At 42.1% G+C, this 23,943-nt stretch overlaps 1 protein-coding gene across 1 annotated transcript in view; it reads right to left on the bottom strand.

Moving 5' to 3' along the window:
- SV2C (synaptic vesicle glycoprotein 2C) overlaps positions 1 to 23,943 on the bottom strand; it is a 242,809-nt gene that overhangs the window by 97,316 nt on the left and 121,550 nt on the right. The window contains exons 3-4 of the mRNA XM_019929228.3: positions 17,383 to 17,563; positions 3,426 to 3,577 (exon numbers count right to left, since the gene is read on the bottom strand). Of these exons, the coding sequence (XP_019784787.2) occupies positions 3,426 to 3,577; positions 17,383 to 17,563 (333 nt within the window). The remainder of the gene's footprint in view (positions 1 to 3,425; positions 3,578 to 17,382; positions 17,564 to 23,943) is intronic.

Genomic DNA, 23,943 nt, shown 5'->3' with positions numbered 1-23,943 from the left:
GACGCCCAGAAACACAAGAGCACCTGCTTTCCCCATGACTATACGCATCATCTATCCCTTGACATCCTTGCCATGTGGATGCCAATTACTGATTCCTTCCCTCCAGTACCTGACTCTGAGTTGCTTTACTGTGCCCTGAATTCCTTCCCTGCTGGGTGAAAATTCAATACACTGTACAGGGGTGGTGCTCAGAGGTCTCCTGAATGAAAGATAGAGAGGCGAGGACCTGCATGCTCTCTTGTTATTTCTGTGGGCTGTGGCATCATTTATACCCTGCAGGATTTCAGAGGGAAAATAGAAAGCTTCTTATTTTTTCAGAGGTAACAGGGAAGGTACATGGACTTTTAACCCTCTGTCTTTTTTTAAGTAGAGTAAAAAGATGTGTCATTGGAAAGAAGAGATATCTAGATGTTACAGTTACTTTTAAAGTGTGATTCTGAACTGGATGAATGGAAAAGCCCTTTAGCCTGGATGAAACCAACAATATTAAAACTCAAACACCAACTGAATAAGTCAACCACGCAGGTCAGGCTCGCTGTTTGCTCCCATTCAGAGCTGCCCTGTATATACATGACAAAGTCCCAGGGGCTTTGGGCATCACCCACTGGGAGAGGTACAGAGCTGACGAAATCTCAATCTGGGCTGCACGTGAGAACCACCTGGGGGCTTTCAAAGGATAGATGCTAAGTCCCCAGCCCAGAGAACCTGCCTCATTTGATCTGCGGTAGGACCCAAGCATGGGTATTTTCAGGGGGGTGCGGGAAGTGGTAAACTTCTATTAAAATGTGCTTAGGAAAAAGTATAACTTCCGTACAGTGACATGCACAAACCTTGAGCACCCAGCTTAATGAATAAATACTCTTGAAACCCACCCCATCCCCATCCAGATAAGAACATCGTCATCCCCCAGAAGCCTCAGCACAGGACTTTTAAAATTAAGCTCTTTTATTTTGAAAAAATTAAAACTCTTCAAGTTGCAAGAGTATAAAATGAACTCAGCAAGGGTATTTAAAAAACCTCCCCTGCTGATTCTAATACACAGACAGGATTGACAGCAGTAATTTGCTGGTTTTTCTTTTTTCTTTTTTTTTTTTTTTTTGCCACATTCTGGCCATGGAAAGCCTTCAGTAAAGCATGGGCATACGGTTTTAATTTTCTGTTACTGATTTCTTAACCAGGTCATTATTGGTTCCTTCAATACAGAAATGAATGTCAGCCTCAGATACATTTAATTCTGTTGTATTGTGACTGTCTCTGTAACTTTTCAAGCATTGTTTATGATTCACAACCTCCCTCTTTCTGGCTATGTATGGTTTAGGTGGCCCTTTTTGCTCAAATAAGAATATCTTATGTGTGCTTGAGAAAAATAAAGGTGGGGATCATGCTAATCTTTTGTGGGTCGGCCACTGACAGCTGGCAAGGCCAGAGACAAACCTGGAGCCCTCCACAATGCTCATCACAGTTCAAGGGCAGGGATGTGCGAAAGGCAGGAGTCTGGGGAGCTGAATACTGAGTGAGGAAACAAAATCAAAAACAAAACCCATCATGTCCAGGCCTGGTGGAAACAGGCAGACTGCAAAGGCCAGCCTGAGTTATGAGTTTAGGGAGGCCAGCAGGAGAAATTCTGAGATGTGATGGGAAGGGAGGACCAGGAAGGGGGCAGCAATAAAGCCAGGAGCCAAGAAGCTGTGCTGTCACCAGAGGCTGAGACACAGAACATTCTGGCCTCAGGCGGAATCCAGCTGCCAGGCTGTGCTCTGTGCAAGTACCTGGCAGAGACGGCCAGTGGGGCTGTAATTGTGACGATCTGCACCTGGCACCTTATTTCCATTTACACAAAGAGCGGTGGCTCTGGGGGCAATGCTGGGTACAGCTGGACTCTGCCCAGGCCCTGCATCTCCCTTTTGTCTCCTGATACGTAGTTCCTAAGGAGCAATTCCTTACGTGGTAGCTAAGTGACTCTTCCATTTGGAACAGCGAGCTGAGTGGGGCGGGCGTTAGACACCGCCATACAGGGGAAGGTTCTTAGCGTGACTGAGGTCCTCAGGTCCCAGATGAAGGAGGAGAATCTCCTTTAATTCCTCAGATGGTGGCAGAGGACAAGCCTCACGGTGGATATGGTTAACTGCCTATATGAGGGCATCTCTGGTCCAGAAGTGACCAAAGAGTCTAAAAATGAGAAACCCATCACACTCAAATGTTTGGCAAAGGGAAGTTCTCTTCAGGCCCCGTAACCAATTTCTTATGTCTTGTGTATTTTTTGTTGTTGTCAAATACAATTGTGGTTTGCAAATAACTTCTTAGGTTTATTAAAAGAAAGAGTGTGACAACATGAATTTTATAGCTCAGTATGAAAAACAAATCACAATGCATCTGAACACTGAAGTCTGTCTTGTCTTTGATTATAGCAATGAGTTAAATTCACTTAAGGTTTTTCCGTAACAGAACTATGCTTTATAATGAAAAGCTGCTCTGTTCTTAAAAAAAAAAAGGCAGAAAACCAGAAAATGAGCAAGGAGTGAATTTTTGAAATCTAATTTTTTAGATTGATTAGATTTTAGATAGAACAAAGAATGAGTTTTTGAAGTCATAGTGGTTTTAACGTACATAGTACTCATAGTTTGCCAACTTCAGCCTGTTTTCATACACATACACATACTCATACGTGCACAAATATAACCAGAACACGTCCCCTCCCCTTTCCTTACATATTGAATTCAATTCCTAGATTATGTTAACCTCTCCCGGCATTTCATTGTTTGTGGGTGAAGTAACTGGGAGCTTGTGCCTTCCGAGAGGGCAAGTACTGCTCAGAAACATGAAACCTTCAAGTATTCTGAGCTGGCAGGAATGGTTAAGTGCTTAGGAGAAACTGAGGAGGGGACCTGTGGAGCAAGGGTGGTAGAGTCACCTCTTAAGTTCTGCAAATTGATGGTCCTTGACAAGATGGGATTCTTCCTGCTCCCATCCCAGTTCTGAGCTGCCAGAAGAGGTGAGGCTGACATGGGCTGAGCCTTGGACTAAGCCCAGAGGAGACGAATAAAGGCACTTGTGGGTGCCTCCTGTGCATGAAAGTCCCCAGAACAATTGTAAGTCACGTTGCCTTATATGCTGATTATGATCTATGCATCCTTTCACCTCCACTTACGTGGGGACCCCAGAGTTGATAGCACAAAGGAAACAACTGAAAGCAGTGGCATTAAAAATAGCAAAATGAAAAAGGACCCCTAAATGATCACTGGCACAGTCTTACCTTACACAGATCTCTGTAAGGGGGGGTGGGACTCCTATACATTACAAGAGGGAGAAAGATGATGATGACAGTGTTGTTCTCAAATCAGCATTTACGAGAGAGGAAAGGGATGGGAATGGAAGCTGAAATAAAACAAGACGACCGCCCGACTGGCGCAAGGCCAGCCTCTTACCGTAGTGCGGGATGATGGCCCAGGCCATGGCAGAGGCGTAGATGCCACCGATCATCCAGAACATGCAGAGCCAGCTCAGGTGCTCACCCCGCTTCTCTCGGGCCAGCACTTCAGCAAAGTAGGAGAACACGGTGGGAATGGCTCCTCCAATCCTGCAAAGAGGTACAGAGGATACGTGAAATCAGGGCCTGTACAGCCAATGTGAAGTACAAAGGGCAGAGCCAAAGCAGGCTCTAACAACACATGCTCTCTCTCTATCCCAGCATATCAAGGAAGGTATATTTTCTACCATTTAGTAACTTTAATCTTGAACCTGCAATTAAGCTATGTTACCAAAAGGTGGCAGTGGTGCCCCACTCCTGTGCTTTACAGAACTTAGCTTAAGCTCTCCATGGACTTTCTGTTCCTTGTTGAATGATATTTATCCAAAAAAAGCCCAAAATATTTGGTATAATCTAGGGAATATTTTAATTAACACATTAGAAAAAGATACTATGATTATGTCCTGTCCATTACCTGGAGACTTTGGAAACAGCTTCAAACACCTCAAGAGGGCTGTCTGCAACCTATACTTACCACCCCACAGCATTGGTCCTGGAGCCTAATCTGGCTGATGTGTCAGCAAACACAGGACCAACAGAGCTGTTTCCTAGACTGGCTCTGGTCCCAATTCAGCAGATATTGCTGAACGAGTACGAGCTCCTGGTTTAGATACCAAGAGTACAATGCTTCCTTCCAGTCTGGGTGATTATAAGAGATGCTGACTGATCTCTGGATAGAGGATATGAACAGTGACCTCTATCCAGGTTAAGGGTTCTCAAATGAGGGTCTATGGAATAAACGTTTTGTTCATTCTGGGGAGATGGGCCATATAGATCTCATCAGAATTTCAAACTGACCTTAACCCCCAAATTTTAAGAGCTATTGCCTAAGAAAGTAAGGTAGTATGGGAAAAAATTACTATCGTTCCAAACAATATGTGAATTCTTAAACATTTTTTTATAAAATGTGCAACAATATAAGCAAGTTGTAAAGACAACATCTAGTGATACAGTTTTTAAAATATGTATTGATTCTTTTATGTTCAGAATTCTATAAGGAAAACTGCTATTGACATTTCATGTAAATTTGATGTCAAGGTGTAACACATGTATTTATTCATTTAGCAATAACTGATTTCCTTAGAGCCTTTGATATGATAAAGAAGTACTGGCAGTGACCTTAGCAAATGCAATTAAGAGAAAGGCCATCTCTGCAGCAAACTAGATGTACCAAATGAACCGCAGCTTTCATAATGTCACTCTGCATCAACTAGTAGGTCAAAGTATGGCATCATTTCATAAGTCTGCCCCTGCTTATAGTAATGTGGTAGTTACCAACTGCTGGATATGGGCAGACCACCTAGAACAGTGTTTTTCAATCTGTAGGCTATGGAATTAATTTAGTAAATGTAAACAGCATTTTAAAAATTGAAATAGAGATGAAATATTTGAGTGACACTCAAGTAATAAGGATAAGCAACATTTCATTAAATTTTGTGTCCGTAATAAATATATTTATAGCATATAATGTATATTTGTATATATATGTGAGTATACATATATACTTAATATATAACTATATATACTTATATATATAAATGTATAATGAGTCACAATGTGTTTCTTAGCGAGAGCGGCTGTTCAAAGAGTTTATTTTTTTCTAAATAAAGCAGTTTTTTTAAAATTTATTTTTAAAAATAAATTAATTTATTTTTAAAAATAAATTAATTTATTTTTGGCTGCATTGAGTCTTTGTTGCTGTGAGCGGGCTTTCTCTGGTTGCGGCGAGCAGGGGCTACTCTTCGTTGCAGTGAGTGGGCTTCTCATTGCGGTGGCTTCTCTTGTTGTGGAGCACGGGCTCTAGGCACGCTGGCTTCAGTAGATGTGGCGCTCAGGCTCAGTAGTTGTGGCTCGCGGGCTCTAGAGCACAGGCTCAGTAGTTGTGGCGCGCGGGCTCATTTGCTCCACGGCATGTGGGATCTTCCCGGACCAGGGATTGAACCCGTGTCCCCTGCATTGGCAGGTGGATCCTTAACCACTGTGCCATCAGGGCAGTCCTCAGAGAGTTTAAAAATCATCACCTTAAAGCATCTGTATCTGTTCCTCTGGGCTATGAATGTGACAGTTCTACCTAAAATCCCTGTATGATTCCGCATGACTTCAGATGCAGCACATGGCAACTTAGTGCCATCACACCAGGGGTAGCCGGCCAGGACCAAGTCCATCAACCAGACCTCCAAACAAGAAACAGATGCTGTGATGAACAGTCACAGCTGGCTATAAACAACATCACATAGACACACACAGTTCTCTGCCTGGCTTCTTGAGGACCTCACACCATGCTCGGACAGCTAGCTGAATTTAAAAATTCAATGAAGTTTTGAACAGATTTGAAATGGTTCCATCACAGCACACAATTTTAATGGGAAATAAAATGTGTCATAAATCATTTAATGCTACTCCTTTTGTCATTGGATGTGAAGAATCTGTTTCTCTGCATCATAAAGTCCCAGGTTCCTAATCTGTGCCTTCACTTCTCAGTGCATAGAAAGAGTCCCAGTTTTCACTGATTTTTCACATCCTAATTAATGTTTCATCAGGATTCTGGACATTCTGTATGTAAGAGCTATAACTTACACTTCATAAAGGCACAACTGTGTGTCAGGATATGCCAAGCCGCTCTGAACCAAGATGAATGTACAAGAGGGCGGCTAAAAAGGCAAGTGGGAGACTTCCCTGTTAGTTTTAAACAAATCACTGTTGCATAAAAGAACGCCAACTTTAGGGCTTTTAAACAATCCTGCCGGTTTTGATTCAAGGTCTCTTTTTTAAGGTGTTTTTTTGTTTGTTTTGTTTTTTGGATGTTTTTGCATGGATGTCTCAATGTCTGTAAAGCAGACCACAAGGAATTCTAAAATCAAGGGCTAAGTGAGTCTGAAAAACGAGGGAGGGACTCTGCTTAATTCCCTTGCAAAGTCCTTCAGACTCAGGGACCTAAGAATCAATCCAAGCATTCACATTTCTCACTGTGGGCTGACCATCTATTTTGGGGAAAACATTACTCCTCATCTTACTGTGACGTCCTTCAAGCAGAGAAAAAACATTACAGCATGCTGGAATATTAACTATTACTAGTATTTCATACCCCATCAGAGTGCTTACACGCTGTTTACACTAGACGGGAGGCTCTTAGAAGTTGAAGACTGTATCGTGTTCATCTTTGAATCCCTTACCTGGCCCACTGAGCATGCACTAAGTGCTTACTCAGGAGAACTGAATTTCCCAAAGGCTCTCTGGTGATGTAGGGGAGACGTAATCTGCTCTGACGACCTAAACATCTCCAGTGAGTGGAAACATCTTATGTCCTGGGCCAATATGACCTGAGAAGTTGGGGGTGCTGGAATGGCAGTGCTGATAGCAGCAGAGCCCCCAAAGAGTTCTTGAATTCTATGTCTTAGTTCTGTGTCTTAGTTGCCACCCTTCACCACCAAATCTTATATAATCAGAGTTTCCCTCTACTATTCTACCTCAATATTTTGTGTGAGGGGCTACCACATTTCCTTATTTGTTTTATTGTACTAAGATACAATTTCTGAGAATATTTGAAGAGATAAAAATATTAAAATGGCAGTTTTCAAATTCCCACATAGCAGTGGTTGTTAAATAGCGCTGATTTGCTCCCCTCTCCTAGCAGACATCTGACAATGTCTGGAGATATTTTTAGTTGTTACAACTCAGAAGTTGCCACTGGCATATAGTGGGTAGAGGCCACACGTGCTGCTAAAGATCCTTCAGTATACAAGGCCGTCCCTCACAACAAAGAATTATCCAGCCCCAGATATTAATAGTGCTGAGGTTGAGAAACGCTTGCAATGGGGATATAATATGGAAAATATGATATTTTATATTAAAAAGCCAGATTATAAGGCATAAAATACTTATCTTTTACATTGCTTGATGGGTAACACATGTCTAAATTCAGTTAACATGGAGCACTTTTTTGTTGTTCCTTATATAATGATCAGTTAGCTGCTGTTGAAATTTGCTCAAGTTCATTTCTGATGGAATATTTACATAAATGAAGCAATCAGATCAGGGTGGTTTATAAAGATTTTTTCTCCCAATTGGATATTAAGTCTATTTTATTAGCTGTCATAAAGGGTCAAATCTCAATTATCCATGGTAATAGGAGGCACAAAGGGAATAATAACTGAAATGCACACTCTATTATAGGTGGAAGGTTAGTCAGATTCAAAATAATTGAATTGACACGAATGAAACAGAATGTTGATATTTGGAATTTGAGCTGGAGTTATTCCCTAAGTGCTATTAACTTTAGGTTTCTACAACTTTAATTATAGAAATATAAAGAAAGTAAAAAATCTGCGTAGAACACATCACTAGAATAAACTGGGACCACACCCTCACCCCACTGCATGCGTGTGTGCACGCGTGTGCAGGAACACACAATATATCCCTCAAAAGGTCTGCAATACTCCATAGCAGGCATCATGTGAATATCATGAAACCTATTTATGTTCCTTAATAATTTAAGACAAACCCACAAGTGAAATACTGTATACGGCAAAGGGTGTATCAGCTTTACAGACAAAATTTCTCCTCTGTTGGGAACACGAGACCCTTAAGTTGAATGGGTTTAGCATAGCAGGATGAAGGAGAAGGCCAAGCATTACGGTCTCCACAAACCTCCTTGAAAATCTGGGAAGCCTGACTGTCCTAGGCCTGCAAGTTTCACAGCCACACCTGGCGTCACTCCAGCCCCGATGACAATTCAGGGGCGGACTCTGTTTGTCCCTGTACCTTGTGATACTGATGTGTGCTGGCTACTGAGGCGAAGAGGGGGAGGGGGTTAGGTTTCTGCAGTGAAAGAAGGAGGTTGTAGACATAAAGGCTAATTGTACCTAAAATGGCTCGAAATATGACGTTCAGGGGAGAAATGATAGAATGATGACTTCTTGTCCTGAGGAGGAATTCTACCGAGTAATTCTGTTCTGCTTTAGTTCTTCAGCTGAGCATGTAACGAAGAGGAACTTCATTCTAACTTATTTCACCATGTGACTGTCAACCAGTCTTGTACCTCAGTCTTCCCCTTCCACTGGGAAATGGGGTATTATATGAGAACACAATTAAGGAGGAAGTTGAATAACCATTGTAAAGTCATGTGTTCCATACAGATAATAAGAGCTGACTCTGGTGGCTGTATTACGATTTTATTGTTACGGGTTTATAAAAAGACTAGTGAATGGTGTAGTCTATGCCGGGAATCACAATGACAAATAAGTTGCATGAAAAATATCCTTTTAATCCTTACTCAGAATCAACAAAAAAGGAAGGAAGACACTGAACTGCCAGGCAAGTTGGACAGCAATTCAGAACCAATTCATTATGTTTGCTTTTTTGCTTTTTTTTGGCGGCGCCGTGCAGCATGCAGGATCTTAGGTCCGCGACCAGGGATCAAACCTGTGCCCCCTGCAGTGGAAGCGTGGAGGCTTAACCACTGGACCACCAGGGAAGTCCCCATTATGTTTTCAATTGGACCCAGAAGTAAAAACAGCCTCAAAGATGAACTTTTCAGTGACTTCCTTTTCATGGAAGTAAATAGACTATCACAGAGGAGGTTGTACAGAGGCTTAGATGAAAGAACACAGATCTAACATCTCTGAATGGGCTGGGTCAGCACACAAAATGAGACTGCTGTATTGATAAGAAGGCATATGTTTACTATGAGTAATCAAGAGAGAAGCAGGAGGGACTTCCCTGGTGGTGTACTGGTTAAGAATCCACCTGCCAATGCAGGGGACACGGGTTCGATCCCTGGCCAAGGAAGATCCCACATGCTCTGGAGCAACTAAGCCCGTGTGCCACAACTACTGAGCCTGCACTCTAGAGCCCGTGAGCCACAACTACTGAAGCCCGCGCGTTCTAAGGCCTGTGCTCCACAACAGAGAAGCCACCGCAATGAGAAGCCCGCGCACCGCAATGAAGACTAGCCCCCGCTTGCGGCAACTAGAGAAAGATTGCCTGCAGCAACGAAGACCCAACACAGCCAAAAAAGAAAAAAAAGAAGATAGAAACAGGAGAACATCTCCTGGTAATGGAACCAATCATCAAATAAGGAATGGGAATCCCCTATGCCCAGTCATAAAGGATGGGTGCTAAAGGATGGGCGGTTAGGGTAGCTTTATTCCTCCCATCTCCAAAGCCACAGTTTAAACCTGACTATTTTAAGAATATTGAGATGTAAACATGTAAAAGTTGTGTTTCTAAAAAAACATAACTTCAACTCCCCTAGCCCTTGTTTGCAATCAGGGTGGTGACCTAAGCTTCCCAAATGTATACAGGTCTGCATATCCAACAGACCTGGTGCCACTGGGAGAGAAGGTGTATTCAGAGATCAGTATCCTAATGCTGTCTTGAAAAAAAATTAACCTCCCTACTGAGAGAGCTGGAAGCATGCATTCCCACAGCACCTAAATGGTGTCATGAATAAAGATGGTGATAATCATTATAATGATCTGTGAGAAATGATATCAAAAAAACATGCAGACTTTTCCGGCCACTTACGGTATATATCTAGTCATTCATTCCTCCTCTCACCCTCCCACCCACCTGCCATTTACCCATCCATCCATCATCCCCCTATGGAGCCCCTCACCCAGCCAAATTCTGGGCCAAGCACATCACCTGTTGCTGGAGGTACAGGCATGAAGAACACACATTCCCACCCTCAAGGAGCTCACAGAGTCAATTCTAAAAAGTGCACGAGGCTAATTTTCACAATTATAAATTATGAGTCTGGGAGATCTTTTCCTCTGTTACTTCTTTCTCTCTTGGGATCAACAGTTCTTTTGCCAAAGGGTATAATGGGAAATAAAGTGTGTCCAAAAGGTCAACAGTTGTTGGAAATTCTCATAAAAGGCATTGCCCAAGACAGTGCCTTTCAATAGAAATACCATGTGAGGCACGTATAAAATTTTTAATTTTCTAGAAAAGAAATTAAAGCAAAAAATCAGGTATAGTTCCTTTTAATATATATTCACTTAACCCAATGTATCCAACTATTATCATTTTAACATGTAATCAATATAAAAATTATTAATGAGATATTTTACATTCTTTATATATTTTTAAAAAAAATTTTATTGGGGTATAGTTGCTTTACAATATTGTGTTAGTTTCTACTGTACAGCAAAGTGAATCAGCAGTACGTATACATATATCCCCTCTGCTTTGGATTTCCTTCCCATTTAGGTCACCACAGAGCATTGAGTAGAGTTCCCTGTGCTATACAGTAGGTTCTCATTAGTTATCTATTTTATACATAGTATCAATAGTGTATATATGTCAATCCCAATCTCCCAGTTCATTCTTTTGTATGTATTAAGTCTCTGAAATCCAGTGCTATGTATTTTGTACTTACAGCACATCTAAATTTGGTCACATTTCAAGTGCTCGGTGGCTACGTATGGCCTGTTTGCCAACACAGGCCTACTGTGACCCACTGTTTACAATTTGGGTTTGCTATTATTTTTGGATTAAAGATAATTTAGTTTGTTGCCTCATCTTCCATATTGAAAAAGGTCTTTCCATTCCGATTCTTTGGGTCAGAAACCTTCTTGAACTGATCTGCTCAAAATGTTTATTCAGTGTCTATCAAGTATCAGACATTGTGTGTTAGGAAATCACAGTCATTTCTCATTGAATCTGAGACAGCACAGCCTGGTGGTTATGAGCGTGGAGCTAGACTGCCTGGGTATGATATGACTATACCACTTACTGTGTGACCTTGGACAGTTACCTAACCTCTCTGTGCCTCAACTTCCTCATCTATAAAATGGATGGAATAAATAGTATCTTCCTCATAGGGTCACCATGAGGTTTAAATGAGTCAATATTTACAAAGTGTGTAACACAGCATCTCATAGGGCAAGTACTATACAGGTGTTTGATAAAACACATTTTAAAAGTTGAAAAATTTTAAATGGGTCTGCATTTTTCCCATACGATGAGGAAGTAAAACCTTACAGTTTAGAATTAGACTAAAACTCAGAAGACCTGGGGGTTTACTGAACATGTGAAAGTCATTCTAATTTTAAAAAGGCAGCATATTTTTGCATACCTAATTATTAAAAAAATGTTGTGGAAATAAATGAGCTTCTACATATAAAACACTTTGAAGAATTCCAGTTAGTGGTGATCATCTCTACAAAGTCAAGGTATTCTGGTTATTATAATTTTATAATAATGGATGGATATTGGTTAATGGATAGATATTGCAAGCAGCTATGAACTATGCGTTTATGAGGCTCCATTTGCAGACGGAGAAATGACTGTTCATTCTCCTACCATACACAGACACTGACATTTCATTTTAATTTCTGTTGCTGGTGTATTTTTCTCCTGACCTTTATGCTTAGCAGTGCCAGGCCTTCAGTGAGACGCTCCTAACTCTGACATTGCCTGGCATCTGAAGCATTATCATTCCCATAACTAACAGTGACTGGAAGCAAATAATTTAATTCTGGGCAAATGAAAATGAATCAATGGTGTCAACTCCATTTCCCATCTTTCTAATTTTCTGTAACAAAAGAGGAGAGGGAAATGTCTGCTCCCTGGTGTGAGATTCACTTAGGAAAGTGAGAGACAGATAAATAATTGGTGATGCCCTACTCCTCGTTCCCACAAAACACTGCTGTCCCCGGCAGGAAAATCATTCTTTGTGCTGAAAAAATATTTAAAGTCACACAGAATATGGCAGCTGGACATATTTATGTTTCTAAGAAAATACACTCATGACTTAGTGTGGTGAATTAAGACGAAAGCACATCTATCACAAACCCAGGTAGACCTCAGGCTGAAACAAGAGCTCCTTCCAGGCTCCTTTATATGCAGAACAGGAGTAGAACACAGTGCTGCTAATGATGCCTCAGCAACAAAATAACATAGAGCAAGGGGAAGCCTGTGGCATTTGCAGAAAATCAACACAAAGGCGTTTTAACTTTGGATTCAGAATGCACAGTTTACTTGTTTACAGAGTGGCTAGTTCAAAGGACTTCATCGCAACTGAAGTCCTGGCTGTGTCATCCCTGGTTCCATCACTGAACCTTAATCTATAAAAGGAAGGGTTTGGACTGGGACCCAGAAATTCTCTTCCTCCTCTGAAATGCCCAGTGTGTGGAACTGGTGGACAGGCGCTATACCAACGTGGAGATTCTGTCAGTTGCTTTGTCTATTCCAAGTATGCATTCTGGAACTGGGAAGTAACCATCCTGGGGTCCCTACTGGACCCACTGTGCGATGGACCTGAGCTCAAACTCCATTGATAACCTGACCTCCGTAAGTCCCTACCCTGACTAGTGGACCACAGTGACATTTTGAGTTTCCTGGAATTAATGTCAGTTCAGAGCCAGTGCCTAGTAAGCCCTGAAAAGTCTGAGGATTTCGTTTTTCCTCATGCAGTTACCCTGGTAAAAGGCTATAGGTCCTTTTGGGGAAGGCTGGGAGAAAGATGAGCAGTATAAACTTTCAGCAATGTACCAGGGTCCGTCCACCAGGAAACCCCATCTCCCCTTCATTCAAGGGGTTCTGGGTCTGTAAATGGGCTCAAGTCTGGGAATTGCCTGAGGGGCCATGCCTTTCTGTTTTCATGATGCAAATTAAACTTTTGGTCACTTGATCTAGAACTCTTCCCCTTATATAGATCAAGTAAGACTTTAGTAAATTTCCTATCCATTTCATTTCTAGGAACACTGTGGCTGAAGGTCTGTGCCGGTCAGACTATTCCACTGCTGTCCTGCCTGGTGTCCGTTACAGTAACCTCGCCCACCTTGCCTTGAGCAATTAAGCAGTAAAGAGCAGACAGACCTATCTTGTCAATCTCTGCCCTCTTGGAATTCATATGCTGGTGGAGGAAAGAAATAAACACACAAGCAAATATTTGGGGGCATCAATCAGTGCTACCAAGAAGACATACCAAGGGACTGTGGTGAGAGTCACTGGGAGGGGTGGTCTCAGGATGGCCTGTCTGAGGTCCTGAGTGCTGAGGGCTCAGGGAGAAGATCCTATGAAGCAGAAAGGATGGCAAGATTGACACTCCTGGGAAACGTGTGGAGCGGTGCAGGGTCTGAGCACCAGAGGCTCACGACAGAAAAATTCCCGACATTCTAAAACCTTATTTCCTTGGTCATCTAGTTTTCCTCAATTCAAAACCAGATCAGATGTGGATGGAGGGAGCTGCCTAGTAAACAGAAATAACAAGATCTCTTATTTATTAATTTATTTTTGTGGGAAAGTTGGACTTTTTCCATATAGCTTTTTTTTAAACATCTTTATTGGAGTCTAATTGCTTTACAATGGTGTGTTATTTTCTGCTGTATAACAAAGTGAATCAGCTATACGCCTACATATATCCCCATATCCCCTCCCTCTTGTGTCTCCCTCCCACTCTCCCTATCCCACCCCTCTAGGTGGTCACAAAGCACGGAGCTGATCTCCCTGTGCTATGCGACGGCTTCCCACTAGCTATCTATTTTACATTTGCTAGTGTACGTATGTCAAGATCCCTTATTTAAGGTCTCCAGGATCAAAGTCTTAATTCTTTGGCTTGAGTTTTAATTACGAATGTTTAAATAAAAAGGGACTGTGTCAAACTTCAGCTGCTTATGTACTCAGTGCATAAGTAATGGGTGTAAAAAGGGTTTAAACAGTACATGCCTTTAAAAACAAGAAGAACTTTCAAGTGGAAAATGGTTTTTCATTCACAATTTTGCCATTGTTTTCTCCTTCTTCTGTGAGTCTCCCACGCCCCTTGCTGCTGCCTCTCTTAGGGCACTGATGAGTTCTTAGCAGGTGGAGAATGGGAGGGCTCTCTGTGTCTTCCCTCTACAACCAGATGGGAAGCATCTGGGGGCCAGGTCTCATCTATATCCGTGAAAGGTCCCCGGTGGTTCCAGGGGTAGAGCAGGTGTGAAACTGTTTTTCTGAGTTGAATTGGAATGGGATTGGAGAAAATAGAGACTCAGCTGAGACTTCCCTGAGATTCACAGACAGGGTGTCCAGATGAACCCTAGCTGTTGAGAAAACCCCTCTGTCATCGGGGTAGCACTCCACATGTTACAAGTAGGTAACAGGACCCAGAAATTCAGCCAAGCAAGAGAGATCACTTTCTTCATTTCCCGTAACAACTGCATTTCTCAGGCCTCCTCAGCTGCCGGATCCCACAAGGTTCTGGGTGTTCTGGTGAGTAAGCTCACATCGCTCCCCTCAGTCCCACCCCCAGCCTAGGGCATCTCCATCTATTCTGGAAAGCAGGGATGCTCCATTTTAGTCGCCTGTTTCCTCCCAAGTCTTTGCCCATGATTAGTCTTTTCTGTTTCCTTCTTGGGCGAGACTTGAAATTGCAAAGTCAGAAACAGGCCTCTTTTCCCCTCTCCCTCTGCTGTCACTCTGAGGCAAGGGGCACAGGACAGCTTAGCTGAATGAATGGGAGGAAGAACAAAGAAAGAGCAGGAATGCCAAACGGGGTGGGGGTGGGGGGATGTTTCTAGACATTATCCCGAATTTCCTTCCCTACCCTGTACTTTAACACATTATCTCACTTGATCCTCATACTCCAAGGTAGGATGTGAAGTACGATTATCTCTCTTTTCCAAAAGATGAAGCAGGTTGGAGAGCCGGAGGGACTTTCCCAAGGTCTCACAGTAAAGGGCAGGGATAGGGTGGACTTGGGTTTCTGGACTCCCAATCCTGTGCCAGCTTTGCAAAGGCACACAGTGCATAAACCTCTGGTAGTACAATTTACAGAGCCTAGCTGAGTCAGCAATACACAGTCTGCGCTTTGCCAGGTAAATCATCTTATTTAGGGGTCTGCAGCCCTGAGCTGCTGGCTGAAGAATGATTTGTCTGCAACAGAGAAGAGGATGATGTCATGAATATGCTCAAGCAGTCTCTGTCTCTGTACTGCCCTTGAACTGGCTTCTGGACAGTCCCTTAGTTTGGAGTATTTTGCAGCCACCAGAATGTTCCTTTTCTCTGCAGTCAACTGGGCTGACCATGTCATCATCCAGATTGGCAATTAAAATTGCCATAATAATTTGACCACAGTTGGGGACTTTTGAGTCTGTGGATATCATCGGCATTTCCTGGATAAGATTGTGAATGGAAAGGACTGGAAAGTTCAGAACTTAGGCTATTAGTCTTCTCCTGACAGGCTAGTGGTAGTATGTAAGTAAAAGAAAGCGAAAGGAAGCTTTTCTGGTAGCAAGAATGTCTTATGCTGTGGACCCTGAGAAGGGTTGAAAACAAATAGCCCCAAATAACACCTGTTCTTCCTCAGGTATCTCAATTCAATCAGCATTAGATGTGGGGCAGCTCCCTGAATCCATGATCTAAATACCTCCCCAAGGATGACGTATGTAGCCAGTCTCACACAGAGCCCTGTGCGCCAAAGGTCCCCTCTGTTAAGGAAAAGCCCTCTTTCCCCATCAATACAAAGCAAATTATTGATTCTGATCATTTTTCTCCAAGGAAAAAATATTATCACTCTTTCCCAAACTTTCCAACTCTCTTGGTTTACTGGAGTGTCCTCACTCTAAGGAAATCGCCTGAAATTTGTGCAACTTAGTCACGTATTTGCAAAGTGCGCACTGTGTGTAGAATGTAGCACAGGAGAGGCTATAAGAAGACAAAAAAAGAACATCAGAAAAATCTGTGGATAATCCTCCAATCTCAATATGTGCACAAATCTTGTAGCAGAAAATGATATAAAAAAGTAACAATGTTTTGAATGAATTAAAAAAGTGACCCATTGGTCTGCACGGGGAAATCTCTGTACTCTTGAAATAACCCACTTATACAGTCTTTCCCTTTGATGCCTTATATTCCTACTCATCTTAGCTCTGATTTAAAGTACTACTATATGTAATTAGGAGAGATGGGTTGCAGTTTTCTGATCTTCTCTTTGGGCAGAACTGTGGTTTGCTGTGTGGGTACCGCCATCATCAACCACCATAACTGATCTGCTTCTCAAATTCATAACCCAGCACTGCCTCCTGCCCTTTCTTCATGCACTTTTATTTCACTTTATATTATTCCTATAGATTCATCTTATGCTAGACCCCTCAGAAAGAAAGTCTCTAATGAAAACAAAGTACTCAGGCGTGAATCAGAAATTTTATATTTTCACTATTATTTTCTTATCAAAGCAGAGTTTCTTGGATCTCCTAATTGAGCTACTGCGTTTTCCTAAGCTGTGGATTCACTTAGTTTAGTAATAAGTGCTTCGAGTTCTTTAACAAAAATAACTACATAATTAACTATACTATGCCATTGCACTTGGCAATAACACATCTCCTGTTCATTCAACAAAAGTCAGGAATTTACAAAAAGAACCTATTGCATCTCAAGAAGCAGGCTTCCTACCTAGTTAAATATGCTGTTAACATAGATCAATAAAACAACATTTACTTGAGACACGCTCATGCTGGATTTAAGAGCATACTTGAATGGTTTGAAACTTTAATTTGTTCATAACATATAGGACCAGAGCTATTTCTTGCTTAAATTAAATTTTCAGAAGAAAAAAACATACATTTATGAATGCTCACTGCCATAGAAACAGCATTCCTTTGAAAACAATACCCATTTCCTAGACATAAAACACTAAAAGAATCAGCCACGGGAACAAAGATGTGTGTTCCCTTCTCTTCTGGATTTAAAGGTTGATAATTATATTTCTAAGAACCAGCATTATGGGCTCCTAAGGCTGACACAAAGATGGGAAAGGAGATGCATTAAGGGATAATTTCTTGGTAATGAGGACCTCTAGAAAGCATGCACATTATGTTTTTATGTAGAATAAACACATTACTATAAAATATGAAGAAGAAAATCCTTACCCGAATCCAGAAAGTAAGCGACAGAAGAGAAAGAAGCCATAACCTTGGACAAATGAAGAAAGGAAGGCAAAGAATCCGTTGATAGACATGCAAATCAGAAGAGACTGCTTCCTTCCCACTTTGTCTGCCAGTCCTCCCCAGAAGAATGCCCCCACCATCATCCCGAGGTACACTATGCTGCCTGCAACACACAGAAAACAAAGAAACACATCAGAGACTGGGAGTAAGCGACACATGTAACAGCAAGTGAACACGGAACAAGATACATTCCAGAATTTTACGTGGGAAAAAAATTCCTTTAATAACAGATCCTTCAGGACACACGGATCAGCTTTCAAGTTGGAAAGCAAGCTCTGTGGGCTACCTTTGGCTGCCACGGCCAGCGGCAAGGGCAAAAGATGAAACAGTCACATTCTCACCAGCCTTGTGGGGATGGGTACCCAGTGGGCAAGCGTAAGGAGGAGTCTCCACACAGAACAGCCCTGTAGTTTGACTCATGGCTGTGTCACCTTCGGTCCGAATGCCCAGCTTAGCCCCGCAACAAGGCCAAGATTGGAAACTGAGTCAAGGGCTCCCGGGTCAAAGTGGATCCCCCTCAGTGTCCCTCTTGGCATCACTGAGTATACAGGTGAATTTTCTAATTCACTTGCTTCTTCTAAAAAACCAAGCCCTCATAAGCTCTGTCCAGAATCTTCTGCAGGATGAAATAATATTAGGTATGGCAAATGTTACTTCCGGGAGGTTTCTAAAAGGGTGTGCAATGTCTAGGGGAAATGGTATAATTAATAAATGAAAGTTTGGCTTTAAAAAAGCTGCCGTAGGGCTTCCCTGGTGGCGCAGTGGTTGAGAGTCCGCCTGCCGATGCAGGAGACACGGGTTCGTGCCCCGGTCCGGGAAGATCCCACATGCCGCGGAGCGGCTGGGCCCGTGAGCCATGGCTGCTGAGCCTGCGCGTCCGGAGCCTGTGCTCCGCAGCGGGAGAGGCCGCAACAGTGAGAGGCCCGCATACCGCAAAAAAAATAAAATTAAATAAAATTAAAAAGCTGCCATATTTTATCCATTTCTACTTTTTCCTTTGCTTCACCAAAGCACCATTTGACTAGTCCCTTCTCAAAGGCATGTTCAAGATACTCAGCAGCATCTGAGTCACAAGCTAAAAAACAGTGCCTTAATGATTGCTTTCGATTAGTTAGGAAAATATTCTACTTAAACATTCACCAGAAATCGTTTGCTTAACAGAGTTAATGAATTAATATGAGACCCAGAAGAAGAACATTTGGCAAAGTCTGCAGATGCTGCTTTGCAGATAGCCCAGTATAGACAGCTACAGTGAATGGCGAATGTTGGAGCAATTATACAATACGACGAAACAGAAGCTGTTTTTTATTTAGACTGGGGTAGGGTACTGCAAAGAGGTGGGTGGTCATCCTTTGCCTGGCTGGGGGTGGCATATTTTTCTCTGTACTATGGGGCTGACGACCATAGACAGACCATCCTTCTCAATAAAGAGATTACTCACATCATGAGGCCCAATGCATGTCCGGAAGACAATTTAAAGAATGTATCAGCACAAGGCAAAGGAATCCCCAAAGCAGACAGATTCACCCAGGGAAATGCATATGCAGCATAGCTCTTATTTATAGCCTAAGAGGCTTGAGTTTGCCACTCACGCCTGTCAGAAGAATAATCAGTAGCTAAGCTGCTTTATGATAATGTCTGTCTTTAAAAATGCCTACAAATCAGAAAGTGAGCTCCATCCCTCAGGAGTGGCCCGTGGCTTCTGTCGTCAAAAGACTTGGGAATCTTTCTTGTAGCTCCAGCCCCAGGAACAAAAAATGGTCCCTAGCACTTGCGGAACCCTTGCCAGTTCTAAACGTTTGCATGAATTAACATCACGACCACCCTTTGAGGTTAATACTCCGGGAGCACGGTTCGTCGGTAGGGAAGCTGAGGTATACGGCAGTTAATGATTTGACCACAGAAAAGTGAGTGGCAACTACATCCCAGTCCGACAGCAGCTCTTTGTACAATGTGCTTTTCGCTCCTTTAGCCATCCTGGCTGTCCTCCTGTGAAAACATCCCAGTTTGTCCAGGCTCCTATGTGGCAGTAACATCTAAAATTAAAAGCAGTGCCTCAAATGCCTCTGAGGTGCCTTCTCCCTGGGCACCACCCTCATAGAATTAAGAGTTAAGTCTGGGGTGGCAGAAAATGATAGACGGGAACTAGGGGGAAATGCTGCTTTGTCCTCCCTGAGCACGTGGCAAGGGATGCGTTATTCATTCTCAGATATTCCAGATGGACACATTCCCGACTCTCGGTCGGGGAGGTAAGAGAGTTGATGCTGCAAACAGCTGGGTGGTGCCAGAGCAAAAATGAACATCCAATCGCTTGCTAGAAAGAAGAGGCTCCTGCGCTATGTTCCAAAGGAGGTACCGTAACTCCCCTGCTCTTCTGGTGCAGGAGGGATGATGCTCCTGCTGGGCAGGTCTCCGTATCCTGTCATCGCCTTCTTCCGGGCAGTCACCCGCAGCCGTGTCATTGCTAAGCCAGGTCAGAGCTTTACGAAGTGATGATTCCAGCACTTTAAGGGCTCATAACTGGATGCCACCTTTCCCTCACCCAGCAGTAGCATGAGGACACAGCCCTACCCCGGGAGCTTCTTAAACCTCAGAGGTAGTAAAGGCTGAGCGAGCTGAGCTTGCCCTTGACTCCTGTGTTGGAGATGGCTTAGTGGCTTGACAAGGGGCAGAAAACCCTCATTTATTATTAGCACCTTGTACTTAAGCCACTTGAAAATAAAATTTAAAGATAATACTTATGAAGAGTTTTAATATATAAAAGAGTAAAATAAAAATGGCCCATCATTCAATTCCCCCATAGGTGTGATAGGTGTGTGTGTGTGTGTGTGTGTGTGTGTGTGTGTGTGTGTGTGTGTATATATATATATATCTCCCAAATATGCCTACATAGCCAATAATTCAAGCCACGTAGAAATGTATAAAATGAAAATAAAAGTCTTCTCCCCGACCTTGATCCTCTTCTCAAAGGGAACTATTGTCAAAATTTTTTCTAATTCTTCCAGAAAGCTTATACGTATATAAAAATGGATACCCTACAGGAATTGCCTGTTAAATATAGTTTCTCTTTTCCTATGCAGTGTTTATCTTTTCCCTTCTTGTGTTTAGGATTTCTAAACTAAGCAAACCAGAAATAAATCTCCGTCACAATTTTAATTACTTCTTCAAAATACATTTCATATGTTTCAGAAAAGCATTCACCATCAGCGAATAGGGGAAAACCAAACAGTTATTTCTCCCATCGTTATTATTTCCATGCCTAAAATAAATACACCCAATCTCCCTAAAAAGAAAGTCTATTAAATTCAATTTTGAAGAATTTATTGAGCACCCGCTATGCATGACATTTCCTGAAGTGCTAGAAATACAGGGATTTATAAGTCATGATCCCTGACCTTAGGGAAGAGAAAAGTTAGCAAACCTTCGTCTGATGCCTACTCTAAGCCAGGAGAGAAGCGAAACAGTTTCAAACCCATTATTTCACACAACACGTCCCACAGCCCCACTGCACAGGGCCAATACAGAGCGGGGCAGAACCTTCCATGGTCTCCTGGGGACACACGATCAGGACAGAACACTGCACTCAGGAACCTGGGCTCCAAGTCCCTGAACTCCCTTTCTGCTCCATCAAGACGGCTTAAGGAGCTCATAATTCAGGGAGGGAGACACAGGCCCATAAGAGAATGAGCCCAGCTGTGAAGCGTGTGCTCCAACAGAGGTGTAACTAGGAGCAGAGGGCTGGGAGTTGGCTACTAATTCTGACGGTGGCCTCTGAAGAGGCTTTGCTGAGATGGGAACATCTGAGAGAATTCTGAAGGATAAGAAACATGTCAAGGTAGTATTAAATTCCTCCACAACTGACAGGTTTAGGAAAAAAACAGTATCAAGCTGTATCTCACTTCAACTCTGGCTAAAAATACCTTTCAGATCCAAATATATTAACCTTTTGTGCCTACATGGGATTACTATTGGTAATTCGACTCTTCCATTGGGCATGCTATGGACAGAACTGAGCCTACCCAATAGTTTATTTGAGACAAACAGCTGAATTAGAAAATTCATTTCTTCATCAGGTAATCTGATTAAAACCAAACCTTTGAATGTTGGCAAAGTCATGATGTGAATAAAAGTGGAAACACTCTGGATCCCTGCCTCGTTTGTTTTCATGTTTCCATTTTGTCTTCACGATGTTGTGATAGGGAGTCCTTGAAAACTGAGAGCAGGGATAAGCTCTTACCATGGACCAGCCTTCTCTGTTCTCTATTCCTCATGATGCTGCTGATGGTCAGAATTTAAAAGGATTTTAGTCCGAAGTTCCTTATTTTACAGGTGGGAAAATTGAGGTTGAGAGAAGCCAGTACTTGAAATCAGGTCTTCTAGATCCTCATTCCGCAGAGTATGACCCCTGAACCAGCAGCACTTGCATCCTGGGGAGATCTTGCTAGAAATGCAGACTCTAAGGCTCCACTCCACCTACAGACTCAGAATCTGCATTTGAACAAGGTTCCCACGGGATCTGTGTGCACTTTAGAATTTGAAAGCACTTTTTAGGCTGGCGTGCTCTAACCAGCTCCCCCCCTTTTTTTTTTTACTTAAAGTTTGTATTTGTCTAATACGTATTTGAGGGGGAGAGATGCAGGCTACAGAATATTTAATTCCAAAGACACAGAACAAGCAAGATCTCCCTACATGAGTTGGAGATCTCCTAAGGGCAAGCAGAAACTCTGTGCTTCTCCTAGGACCTGCTTCCCTTACACCAGCTAGAGGCAGACCTCCAGAGCAGACAGAGGCCAGGCTGTGATTCTCAGATTCTTTCATGAATCTAATGAAGACTTTAATTCAGCTGGGCTGTCAGGAAGTTGAGCTTGGCCTGAGAAATAAATGTGACCTGAAACTCACTCTCCTCCTACCACAGCTGGGGCTCAGGACACCCTTGGTCCAGGTTTCTCAGAAGACAGAAAGAGGCCTCGAGCATCACTTCCCCATTAAGGGATTTTCTAACATGGGAGCTGATTCCATTTTATTTAATCGTACCCTTATTTCCCCTGACAAATATCACATTTCCATTTCTGTCTCCTTGCTAAGCTGCTTTTGATTCTTTCTGACAATCCCTAAGGGGGCACACATCTTTTCCCCGTAGAATTTTAAACCACATTTAAACTAAACAGAACAACTTTAAGAAATAGAATAGAGTGTTTTTTCTCATAATAATTTTAGCCAATAGTTTTTTAAAAAATTGTTTTAAGCACTTCAGTTATCCGTGGCTAATGCATTATCCTATAATTCATCCCATTTATTTACAGATTGATTTTCAATAAAAAAAAATTCCGTGATAGTGTTCTGAATTCAATGATAAATAATTCCCATGCGGCAACGCTCACACTCACCTTTTATAAGGGGATTTTCTTAGGTTAAAATAAAATTTTAAGTCAAAAATAAATCTTTAAGAATAACAATGACACTTCTGGAGATGGCTGTTGAAAAGAATAATATAATATCATCTATCATGTTCACAGGATTGAGAAAAAATTCTTTATTTCCTAAATCATGCTCATTATTTTTTAGATATTACACAAGAGGCAGGTGCATTTATTGTCCCAAAGATAGGGTTTTCTACCATCAGCTTGTGTTATACCCATAGTAGAAATCTACTTAGCCAATTCTTACTTAACCAACTCAATGGATTAACCAACCCTCCCACAAACACACTGAGAATTAGTTACCATCTTCCCTCTGCTTCCAATAAGCGCTTTAGGCTTACTGGGCTTATATCCAACCTGCTTATGTGAGTTCTGCTCTTATTAGTTATGTATCCAATTAAACATCAGTAAATAATGAGATATGAGCGTGAAACGAATGGGAGCTACTCCTGTGAAAACTAACTTAAGAAAGACTTGGGTGGGACTTCCCTCATGGTGCAGTGGTTAAGAATCTGCCTTCCAATGCAGGGGACATGGGTTTGAACCCTGGTCCGGGAAGATCCCACATGCCATGGAGCAGCTAAGCCCATGCACCACAACTACTGAGCCTGCAATCTAGAGCCCATGAGCCGCAACTACTGAGCCCATGTGCCACAACTACTGAAGGCCGCGTTCCTAGAGCCCGTGCTCTGCAACAAGAGAAGCCACCACAATGAGAAGCCTGTGCACCGCAATAAAGATTAGCCCCCGCTCGCCCCAACTAGAGAAAGCCCACACTCAGCAATGAAGACCCAACACAGCCAAAAATAAATAAATAAATAAAAATAAATTCATAGAAAAAAAAAGAAAAAGACGGGGAAGATGAGTTACAAAAGTAAATACTTAATACACTTATTAAATAAATGTCTTAAACATCTGTATATTAAATAAATAGTAGATAACATTTATTAAATTATATTAAATAAATTACATTAAATAAAATTTATTAAATAAATGTGAGTAACCCAACTCTAAAAGACCGAGAAAAATCATAAAGATCAAAGATTCTGTGCTTAGATGGTGG

This window comes from Tursiops truncatus, chromosome 3, assembly GCF_011762595.2.
Source record: "Tursiops truncatus isolate mTurTru1 chromosome 3, mTurTru1.mat.Y, whole genome shotgun sequence".
NCBI lineage: Eukaryota > Metazoa > Chordata > Mammalia > Artiodactyla > Delphinidae > Tursiops > Tursiops truncatus.
This window is presented reverse-complemented; position numbering and strand designations above follow the sequence as displayed.